This window comes from Helobdella robusta (genome assembly GCF_000326865.2).
Source record: "Helobdella robusta unplaced genomic scaffold HELROscaffold_14, whole genome shotgun sequence".
NCBI lineage: Eukaryota > Metazoa > Annelida > Clitellata > Rhynchobdellida > Glossiphoniidae > Helobdella > Helobdella robusta.
Genome location: NW_008703782.1, coordinates 2,639,891 through 2,652,402, shown reverse-complemented (window position 1 = coordinate 2,652,402; position 12,512 = coordinate 2,639,891). Strand labels below are relative to the sequence as shown.

Sequence of the window (12,512 nt, the reverse complement as noted above, 5' to 3'; positions counted from 1 at the left end):
TTTAGAATTTCTTTGATAGTGTTCCATTTTTGTCCAACTTTGTTATGTGCGTCTTCAAGTTTGTTAGAGAAGTAGTCTCGTTCAGTTTTTCGTTTAATAGATGTGAACATGTTTCTGAAGCTTTTGTAGGTGGCAATGTTGCGGGTGGTTGGATATTTAAGGCTTATGATGTATAGTTTGTTTTTCTTTTTTGCAAGACTTAGAATGTTGTCATTGATCCAGCATCTTTTCTTTTTGTTTTTGACAGGACGGAGGGGGGCAAAAGTGTCTAGAGAGTGAGTTAAGATAGTATTCAAAACAGAGCAGCAGTCGTTGACATTTTATAGAGAAGTCAAAGAATTCCAGTTGTAGTTCGATAAGAAATTGTTGATGTTGTTTATAGATTCTTCAGTTAGGTTTCTGAAGTGCTTTATAGGGGCATGGTTTGAGATTTCTGATTTGGAAGCGATGGCGAATATAGGGAAATGGTCAGATATGTCAGACAGAATTATTCCAGATAAGTGAGAAGTTAGGTTGTTAGTAAAGATATTGTCGATGAGTGAGCAAGAAGAAGTTGAGATGCGAGTAGAGGAGGTTATAAGAGGTAAGAAGTTGTATGATGATAGTAGGTTAGAGAAGTCAGCAACGACATTGTCACTGTTGAGTTTATTGAGGTCAAGATTAAAGTCGCCAATTAAATAGCTCTTTATGTGTGGCTTGAATGTGGGTAAAATAAGTTCGAGCTTTTGGATTAAGATATTAGGGTCAGTGTTTGGGGGTCTATATACTGCTAAAATATTTACGTGTGTGTTGTTTAATTTTAAATTGACACCAAGAAGGTCAATAATGGTGTCGTTCAGAAGCAAATTGTTTATCATAGAAAATTCAATGCCTGATCTGATGAAGATTCCGACTCCACCATCTATTCTGTCAGACCTATTTTTAAAAACAAAATTGTAATCATTCATACGAACTAGTTTAGCGGTTTCGTCATTCAGCCATGTCTCTGAAATAATAATAATGGGAAAAAAATAAGATAAAAATTTATTTAAAATTAAAATGTCAGAAATTTTATTTAAAAGACTTCTGCTGTTTATGTGAAGTAGAGGTAGAGGGTGATCATGATTGTTGATGTACTTGGCTTCTAGAATGTTGAGTAGATCTCTTGTGGTGTAGTAGGATGACTGTCTGGTGAATGAATCTAGGAGGTTCTTTGTGGGGTCGATGTGGGTGTTGTTTGCGTTAAAGTGTTGATCATCTTCGTCGTTGTTTGATGGTTGAGGATGTTGTTGAATAGAATTGATTGTGGAATAAGTATTGTTAACAGCCATTGTCACAGAATTGACATCGGAGGGAGGACCTACGTTATTATTCAATTCAATTGCGTACAAAACAATTAACAGACAAGTTGTTTCGCAGTCGATTATATAATAACTCAATTAATCAATTAACGCTTAAAATTACGTTCACATGATCATGATGAGTTAATTATAACTAGGGAGGCCCCGGCCAAAATCCGGCTTTTTTTTCAAATCCGGTCGAATCCGGCCCCGGCCGGATTTGGTGGCCGGATTTGGGGCCGGATTTAAGCGTCTATCAACTTTTAAAAATGTTAGAAATAGAAAAAAAAATTTTATTGAATTCAATTAATTTTATGTCAATAAGTTAATGGCTAAAGCTAAGCTAAAGGCATACATGACACATAATAACAACATCACTAATTGTGAGGTGATCTGGACAATTTTTTTTTATGCTATAACATGGGTTATGCATAAATTATAAGCTGACCTTTGTGTAAAAGAACTTGTGCCCGTGTATATACTATATATTGATAATTGCACATGACGGATCATATAGCTACATAATATATATATATATATATATATAAAGATATATATCTATATATATATATATATATATATTTAGAGAGAGAGAGAGAGATACATAAGCACATAATTTAAGAACATGGTATGTTAAAGGTTAGGGTAGGTATACATGACACATAATTACAACATCACTAATTGTGCGGTGAGCTGGACAATTTTCTTTGTGCTTTAACTTGGGTTATGCAAATATGCATAAATTATAAGCTGATCTTTGTGTACAGAATTTGGCATATCACACAACTTATTCATATATTTGAATTAAATAACTATTTGCTTGGTGTTATTTTTTGATGTTCAACATGTAGATAACCGTAAATGTGAGTATTTTTTCTAACGTATGTAAAATGGTAACTAAAATCCGGCCCCGGCCGGATTTGAAAAACCTGAATCCGGTGCATCCCTAAGTATAACCATTTGGCACACCACACACACACACACACACACACACACCATATTGCCGAGCATGCAGTGATTTTTATCAATAATTGCATTTCTGACAGTCTTAACCCAATATATATATATATATTTACATACATATATATGTTTGTAAAAATAATTTCATAAAAATTCAGATGTGCAATTTAGAGTATTAAATTTTCAATTGAAGCAAGTTTATAGTTATGTTAATCAAAACCATCGTGGATGAAAAACATAATAACAATAATAAAAATTAAACTATTTAGAAGACAATGAATATAGGAATAATAATGAATATGATGTCGCAATATGTAAAGGTATAAAAGGGACTCCAATTTTAACGATGGAACCATTTTCAAAATTGCAATCTGAAAGTTATCTGAAAAATTATGTAATTATCTATCTCTCGAAAATGAAGTATGTCATTTTTTCAATTTTTAAATTTAATTTTGATCAATGTTTGTAAATTTTTGTCTTTAAAATTGTTTTTCAAATATCATCACCTTTAACTGAAGTATATACTGATTTGTGGGAATATTTTCGCTCTTTTAAATATTCATATTTACAAAATTTTGATTTTGATTTAGAAAAATTATATTTTACAAAATTAACAACTGCGTCTTTTTTAAAAAGATCAAATCAAGGCCTGGTGGCAACTTCGTTGTTTTCTTATTGTATCTTTTGGCACAGGCCTTTTGTTTGGATGTTAGGGCCTGTATGATCCGTAAGATACAAAACAAAAAATTGATAACATGGGTTCGCTATTCATTCATTGTCTGTCTTCTTAAACGCTCACGAGGAAATTATTAAGCATTAATATTTTTCGAATCATAATAATCCGTAGTAGCTTAGCGTGAAATTTTTTGTGAAAGGATGGTTTAAAATTTTTTCATGATAGTTGGCAATCTATTTTTTATACTTTTATCTTATACCATATTTTTTGGCAATTTTCATATTAAAACCAGTGATTTTATTCAAATCGTTTTGTTGTGATGAGAGGCTGAAACTTTTTCTAGCAAATTCCAGTCCGAAACTTATGTAGAGGTTTTGTTTTAATTTAACCTTAATAACAGCTAATTTTATTTTTCAGCTTTCCGTTTGGCCACGTTTTCATTTGATATATCATAATTCGAATCATAATAAGATATAAAACCCAAATTTTTTTCATATGCACCTACTGCATATTTAAACATAAACTTAACAATTGAACGAATTCAATTTTGTGACTTATTTATTTATATTTTTGTTTGTTATATATATATATATATATACATGCTTTTATATTTGTATATGGATAGTGCAGCGGTTCTTAACCTGTGAGTTGAAACCCCGTCGGGGTTTTTCGAAATATTTGCCATTATAGGCAACAAAGACAGCATGAATATGGTAAATGCGTTATACTGAAAAGAAAAGTTAATGAAAATATAAATTTTTAGAAAATCAGGTTTATATTTAAGATAATTATAACATTATATGTTTTTTTTACTGGCTTGTTGCTAATCATTTAAAAAAATATCTCACATTCGTCAGTTGTACAGATCAAAAAAATTTATTTTTGTGGACATTAAAAATTTCAACAGAACATAATGCATATTCTTGCGTTTTTAGAAATTGAGTTTTCAAACATGACACACTTTTTGCAATTTTTAAGCCCGTGAACATAAATAACTTTTCAGTTGTGTCGCAACACGATGAGTCAAGGTTGAGAACCGTTGGTATAGTAAATCAATACAAAATATTAAATGAACCATAAAGAAATATATATAAATATCTCTCTTAAAATAAAAGTTAACATTCATGATAACTTTATTTTTTATTACATTACAGAATCAGCCTTACTCTCACAATTTTGATACAACTTTGTGTCAATGAAGGAACACAGAAATTCTTCCCGTATGGACTGACAACAAGAGATTCAACCGTTTTGAAAGCAGATGATCACTATGATACCTTGAACATCAGTGACAATTTTCCCTTCTTTGGTAAAACCTTTGCTCAGATTCACATAAGCACAAATGGAATTATTTTTTTCGGACAAGGTAGCACTCAATACGTGCCAACTCTTTTTCCAATTAACGGTACACTATCGGTTGCAGCATACTGGGTTGACAGTGATCCAAGAATGGGTGGTGATATTTATTACAGAGAAGAATTTGATCCTGCTATATTGAATCAAATAAATAGATTTATAAAAAGTAAATTTGTTCAGTTTAATACGTTCACGAGCTCATGGTCACTTATTGTAACGTTTAGCAACGTCTCTAGATATGGTTGTCAAGGAAGTGCCGAATATCCATGTCAAAACGTAGTCAACCATCAAACCATCCTAACTAGCAACGGCATACATTCGTTTGTAATCTTCCTTTACGACAGACTGGAATATTCAAATGCTCAGATTGGATTCAATGCCGGTGATGGAAAAAGATTTTACCAGGTTGATTACTCTAATACGGTTAATATATCAAAATACGCTTTAGAAAATAGTAATGTTGGTTCTCCAGGTGAATGGCTGTTTTCAATAAGTGATGAAATTGCCTCTGCATGCAATTCATTGGGAATGCTGGAAATTTATCCTAAGAAGGTGCTTTATTACGGACAGCAAGAGTTGTTCATAAGTGGACCTTGTTTCGACAAAACATTATATGAAATTGATGTTAACTTTGGTAATAAAAAAATCAAATGTCGAAGAGAACAAAATAAATTCAAATGTTTGACTCCGTATTTTGATATACGAATTCCAGTCGTATTAAACTATAAAGAAAAAGAATACAAAGGTTTTATTCTCTCATACGATGCAGGGGATTCACTAGTGCAAAATGCCACGTACATCGCGCTGAACGCAAAAGATGGCAAGTATATCAATTTAGAATGGGACTAAACATTATTCAAGACAAATAAAACAACATTAAGAGCCATAAAACAAATAGTTCAACACGATGAAAAAGGCAAACTTATTTTGAAAAACTTTAACATTTTAAAAATCATAGCAAACAATGGAAAATTTAGATTAGAAATAGTAAAACCGACAGCTGAAGTAGAACTAATTCGATATCTTTTAAATATAAAAAACATTGTCTTTGAAGTTGTAATATATTATTCTTCGCCAAAACCAAAAAAACAAAGTTTATGCACCGATTGGTATGACAATGAATTGAGGACTGAGCAAATAAACCAACTAAAAGATATGGCATCAATACAAAACCCTTGTCAGCCGATTGTCCCAAGTAATTTTCCAGATCAACTTCACAGTGGTTTCATCAAAGATACTCACTGTAATCCATTTTCTGGACAATTCGGTTGCGATATTTTTAATAAAGGCGCTAAAGGGTGCTACAGAAGTACCAACAACACAAACAACATAGCTGTCCAATGTTGCTACGATAGTAACAATACGTTAACTGTTGGACCGCCGGGTGGAGGGTATTTACATTTACATGATTCAGAAAACTCTAGATGGAAACATTTCAAAGTTGATGTCTTACCATACTTACAATGTTGCATCTTTTCTAATGAGTGTGATAAATACTATGAAAAACGACCTTCCGTTGATTCCAGGCATTACGTTCCACCACGTCCTGTGTGGGCTCGAGGTGATCCACATTTCACTACGATGGATGGAACTTCTTACGAGTTCAATCCGGTTGGAGAATTCGTTTACTTGCAAGTACCAAACACCACGGTACAAGCGAGAATTAAACAATACGTAGACAAGAACAATGTACCCAAGCCGGCAAGCTACTTTTCCGCGTTCGCCATAAAAATTTACGACGACCTGATTTTACAGATTGAGTTTACAGCTACAAATAATTTACAATTAAAAATTGATGGTGTGATTTGGGAAGAGGAATCGTTATCTTTACCGGAAATTAGTGCAGTAATCAACACCACCCTCATCAGCCTGCACACAATAACTGGACTCAGTTTTCAGTTTTACAACTTGAACAACATGATTCATGTTATAACAGCCTTACAACCCAGTCTTAAAGGACAAGTCTCTGGCTTGATTGGAAATTGGGATGATGATCCGTCGAATGATTTCATGCTGCCCAATGGAACGTGGATTCCAAAAACATCCTCACCTGAAGACATTCATTTCAAATTTGGCATGTCGTGGGCAACAACTAACGAGACAAGTATCTTCAGCTATCCTGATGGTTTGAAATGGAGTGATTACCAAAATTTGAACTTTGCTCCATTCTTCGGTCAACCAACAAACTCCTACCCTCAGTGTGGCAACAACTCTCAATGCATATTTGACGCGTTCGTTACAGGAGATGTGGAGGTTGGACTCACGAATGTTATCATGGAACAAACAAATGACAGGCAAATTGCAGAATATCTACATATGCAAAAAACTTGTAGTCCCAACTTACACGTTCTCCATGCCAGCGTCATCGTCGTACACAACAGTGACTACACTCAAGTCGACTACTCAATCGTATGTGAACCTGGCTACATGTTGACTGGCAAGTCTTCTGTCGGTTGTGTGGAAGGGAAATACACAGGTGAATTTGGAAGTTGTTTGCGTTCGTCCACTCCTGTAGTTTCTATCCTATTAATAACAACATTCATCTGGCTATTTATTCTCGCCGGATTAGCTTGTCTTGTAATAATAACTATTAAAAAACTTAAAAGTAAACAAATTTTCATACTTGCACTTGCTTATTTTATTTGTTTAATTTGATCCTAAATGACATAGAATAAAATTTTAGAACTATTTGAAATTTCTTTCGCTTTGGCTAATCTTATTTATTTCAGTTACACCTGTTTGTCAATTTTAAGATTTTAATAAGTGTTTTACATTGCGACATTGTGCTTATCATAACCGATTATATATTTTGGCAAGTTTATTTGCAGTTTTTCAAGAACATTTGTGGCTGTGAACCTGAATCTTTGAATTTTAAATGTGTGCTTTGTATTTGAATTTAAAGTGATCGTTTACTTCTGCCATAAACGATTCATTCATCAGTATTCATGTTCGTATATTTATTTGCCTAGTTTTCTGCTTTAAATGAGAATTTTTATTATTATAATTTCTTAATCAAGAGAGAGAGAATAAAACAGAAATATTTTGTTCCAGATATTTGTTTCAAATGTAAAAAAAAAATATTTAGTTCCATTTCATTAAATGTTGAAGTTATTAAAAAAACGATTTTAATTATTAATTAAAAATTATATCGGTTCAAAACATAAAAAATTGTTTAGAAAAAATGTAATAGCAATAATTGCAAGTCATTTAAGAATGTTTCACGCCGCTAAAAACAAGTTTTTGATTGAACATGGGAAGTGGGGACTTTCAGCACATAGTCATACAATACAAGCGAACATGTTTTCCGTTTATCTGTTCAATTTATTGCATTGTGCCTGTTTTTAATATGAAGTTTCTTACAATTTTTAACTCTTAAAATGTTATATAAAATCAAATGTTATCAAATGAGTAATTTTTATTTGCAAAAGTGAGAGGCAAATAATTTGATATATGTTTGAAAATTGATTAAAGTTAAACGAGTTTATCCCAAATCAATTTAGAAATACTTATCTATTAAAAGAAAATGTTTTTTAGATAAATCCACATCTCTTAATAGTTTTTCATCTACAGTTAAAATCAAATGAACTGAAAAAACTTAACGAAAAACAGTAGCAAACTCTCTGCGACACCATCTTCTTATAAAAAGGTTCAAAAGCAAAAATTAAAACCAAAACACATTTGCTTAGGGAGGCATTCGAGTTGAAAACATCGTAAATTAAGAATTTTATTCGTACAAATATTTAAAATGAAATATCATAAATTAACAATTATATTCACCTAAACTTTTAAACTTAATGCAAAAGTCAGAACTAAAATAACGTAACGTTGCACGCATTTTAAAGTTCGCCACTTCATTACTTGCTAATGGAGAAATGAAAGTTCGTAAACACGATTTAATGAACCGATGGATGCGACAAACAAGTTCAAAGTTCGCCTCTTCGTAATCTTTAAATACAGCGTATCCATTTGTCATCATTCTCTTCAATCTAATGGCACAAAATTTTTTTGATAAATTCATTCTCGACATTCGTTGACGATGTTTTCCAGTTCTGTACTCTTGCTCCTGGCTGCCACCTACTACTCCCTCTTGCAAGCAGGTCTGCAGTTTCATCGAGCGTTTGTTTCCCTTCAAATTGCGTTCATCTATCACTGTGATATTATTTCTATTTATATATTTTTGTAAAATTTATCTAGATATATTAACAGCATAAAAACAAGTTAATAATTTAAAATATGCTCACAGCACACATAGGAAAAGTACAGTGGAATTTCGGATCAACAACGTACGAACAAGGGGACTCTGTAACGTTGAAATGTAGCGGCTATGTTACTGACGCTAGTGATAAATTGAAAGTTTCCATAAGAAGGCCTGCCTCGTTTGATACTCTCGAGTCGGATAGATTGATATTAGTTGATGAACTTTTGAAAGATGACAAGCAAACAAGATACAGGATGTTGTACACTTTTTATAGCGACCATCTGGCGGCCTTCCACCTCATCATCAACGGTTAGAATTTTATTTCATTTTTAATTTTGTGTTTGAGAACTATTTTGATTTCACTCACGTTCAAAAATTTTCTTATGCGTTCATTTTAAAACCGTTAATTTAAATTTTTCTATAATTGAACACATTACTCTAAGTTGAAAAAGAACAAATTTAACCCTAGAAGAGAGAGTGTTTAGTTTATTTGATATCAAAATTAACATCCTTCATGTCATAAAATGCAAAATAGTTAAAATAAAATTCAAGTTTAAAGTTCAGAAACAATGCTGAAAAAAATTACAATTTCAACATAAACTCTGATTGACGCAGATGTTCGAGATAGAGATACAGGCAACTACACCTGCCATTCATCAAAAGCACCTGAACACGTGGCCACAATGCAACTCACTGTTGTAGGTCTGTGGACTTGTTTTTTTTTACTTCAAAAATTTTTTGAAAATAATTTTTATTATTATATTATTATTTCAGTGTTTTAGCATTTTCACGCGTCACATTTCAAAACATGGATCATTAATGATAGTGGCAATTTCAATGAAAACATAAATCCGGATATTTTAAAATAATTTCTAACATCAAGGTAGTGAAAAAAACCTAAAATTTTCAGTTCCCATGTATGAAATACAGCTGAAAAAAATGGGCTCATGTTCAGAAATGCCATACAGAAGTCCTCCATCTTTTGTGGAAGGCGTCAGTTGTGGATTGGCTTGCATTACAAACATGGATGGGTACGTCCACAAAGCGCCAGTCATGAAGTTGATGCTGGACGGCAAAGAAGATGTCAGCCATCTCTTCAGTGGTAGGCTGGCCGTTTCAAGGATTACATCTGAAACCGGTTAGTTCATATGAATATTATCTCTATTTGAAGTAATCTTTACAACGCACATCTTTTTCAATGTTTGCAAAGTTGCACCAACATTTTTATATACATGCTTACTTAATTATACAATTTTTTCATTCCCTCTCACTAAACAAATTACTCAGCTTTACATTACTCTCCAATTTTTTAAAAATAATTGTGAACGAACAAGAAGATAATCGTTGAAACACTTTCAGGCCAAGTGCAGTACACATCCCGCTACATATCGTATTACAAGACCATGCAACCAATGCCCCATTTCAACGGGAGAATGTTGACCTGCCATGCTTACTACCCGCAGCATAAAAACAGCGTGATGGAGAAGAGCGTTGGCATTGGAACTGAACTTGTTACATTTTGTTAGGATTAATATTATTCATTTACAACTTCCGTATTTTTAAATCTATTGAAATTCTATCATCTAAATTTGAAAGTTTTGATTGGAGTTAAATCGAACCTAAAACTCAAATGTAAATTTTCAATTTAAACCATGTATTCTTATCAACTACAACATTTCAGACAATCCAAAAATTTTGTGCAACTCATATTCAATGAGCGCTGATGTGGGTAGTGACATCTCCATCGAGTGTTCGGTCGAATCGAACCCATTAAGCGGTCTCGCCTGGGAGCTCAGAAAGAACAAGTCACAGGTCTACCTGACTCCCAATGATTTTGACAATGTTTCTACTTTGCTTAAGGTTTGACTTTCGTTTGTTGTTTGTTTATTTTTAGGTTAAAAATTAAAAATTGAAAAATTAAATATGTACAAAATCTGAAGAACAACATATAATACAATCTATAGTTAAAGAATTCCTTCACGACAACATCAACAGCACCATATTATATACAAACGGATCAAAAGTAAATCAATCCCCAAAGGCAGCTGCGGTGATTGATGAAACTGAAATAACACATACATATTCACAGCTGAACATCAAGCCAATAATATGGCCGTAGATCGCATTAAAAACTAAACCAATAAAAATATCATATTAATAACGGATTCTTTGTGATATGTAAAAGCACTGGAACAGTCCAAAAGTAGTAACAGCCTAGTTGGCATATTCACGCTTAAAATCCATAATATAGCTCAAAACAAATGCCAACTCAAAATAATTTGGGTGCCAAACCATATGGTATTGAAAAGGTTACCTGGCACTAGCAGTCCATAAAAACCGATAGTGAACACTGTATGAGGCAATTGAAGCATATCATACCCTTAACTGAACAAAAAAGATTTAAAACAAACAGCACTCGATTTACAACATAAAAGTCAATAGAATAATGATGGGACCCACAAAAGTTAACATATGCACAGGTGTTAAATAGGACGGGGCAACTTATTGCCAATATTGCAGTCATAATGCAAAGTTATCAAATCAACACATAATAGCTTGCGAAACTTCATTTGCTGGCAATCTAATTGATAAAAATTTCTCAAAAAATTTTAAGACGCGTGAAAACGTAACTAAACTAATAGAATTTCTATAATACATAAGTTTACATGATGCGATTTAATCAAAACAAAAAGCCACATAAGAGTAAGACCCCGTACAAACATGGCACACCAAAGCGCCATCCGGGAGCTGAAATGCCTTAAAAAGGAACAGAAGATTACAAATCTTGTCGTGGAAGATATAAAGAATCTTTTAATATTATATACATAAAGTATGAAAATATTAGAAAATATTTAGAAAAATTTAATGATATTTTAATATTAGAAAAAATAAGGTTCGTATTAAAAATATTTAAAATATTTAACTTGAATTGAAACAGGATGTAAGATCGGGCAAGAGAGTGATCGAATTGAAGATTAACCACGTCGTACCTCAAAACTTCGGGCATTACCACATTCACGCCATCCATCCAGTCACGAGCAAGATGAGCGTTGCTACCGTCGAGTTAATAAATTCATCGTCAGAATAAACTCTCCACATTTCTTCAAGTCTTATTTTTGAAAGTATTATAATCACTTTTTTATCGTCATGTGTGTTATTTATTTATGTTCATATTCATTTATGCAATACCCATTCATGCAATATTCATTACAAACTTAAACATTATAATCTTAAACGTTGAAATATTGTTGTGATCTATATTTATTCCATTTTTTGACGTTTCTGTCAAAATGTATCTTACTTAAAAATAAATTTCTTTTTTAATAATTTTTATGAGAGTATTTTTTTAAACTCGTGGTTTTCCAAATACAAAGTAGATCATTGTCTTCCATTATTTTACTACAAGGTTATTCGAAAGTTCGGAAATTGAAACTCTTATTCATAGCCAAATATGTCCATCTTTGTTTTTCATCAAATGAGACACAACACAGCCTGAGCGCGAATCATGCTGACACAAATCTGAAAGGAGCGTGGCAATTTAATAAAAATTATTAATAAATTATTAAATGTTCCCATTCCAAAGTTGAGGCAATCTAGTCAATAGTCTCCATATTGGGTCCTACTACGTCGTGTTTCTAGCTGCTATTTATCTCCATCTGACATGTTTCCATCTCTGTCGATTCTATTTTTTAAAAAAAGGAATTTTGATTGCGATAAAGCTGAATAGCATTTTAAAAGATTTGATGTTTTTGTATACGTGTTCTTATAGAAGAGTTCTGGAGTTTAATACATTTTGATCTGAAGTTTTTAGTAAGTCTTTCATTGGTTAGAAATTTTTTTTATTTGGGCTACAGTTTTTAGATTGACAATATTTAGAAAAGTATTTCTTAAAAAAGAAAAAAATGGGAGAAGCTCGAGTTGAAAGCTGTGACTGTCTACGGAAAATTTTGAGTAGCGATCATCAGTTGAAGATGCCGATATAAATTGTAGAAATTAGACAACC

General features: G+C 32.4%; 2 protein-coding genes across 2 annotated transcripts; both read left to right on the top strand.

The window, feature by feature from the left end:
• Positions 1–2,694: 2,694 nt before the first annotated feature.
• Positions 2,695–5,160, top strand: HELRODRAFT_168937 (hypothetical protein; the record flags this gene model as incomplete). The annotated part of the gene is made up of 2 exons (XM_009014779.1): positions 2,695–2,699; positions 4,110–5,160. The coding sequence occupies 2 exons, from the start codon at positions 2,695–2,697 to the stop codon at positions 5,158–5,160; spliced, it is 1,056 nt and encodes a 351-aa protein (XP_009013027.1).
• Positions 5,161–5,466: 306 nt separating this feature from the next.
• HELRODRAFT_190685 (hypothetical protein) lies at positions 5,467–11,900 on the top strand (the record flags this gene model as incomplete). Its single annotated transcript, XM_009014778.1, has 7 exons — positions 5,467–6,787; positions 8,555–8,818; positions 9,125–9,211; positions 9,420–9,647; positions 9,869–10,030; positions 10,191–10,369; positions 11,448–11,900. 7 exons carry the CDS (start codon positions 5,467–5,469, stop codon positions 11,595–11,597), a joined length of 2,391 nt encoding a protein of 796 aa, XP_009013026.1. The 3' UTR covers positions 11,598–11,900.
• Positions 11,901–12,512: the final 612 nt, after the last annotated feature.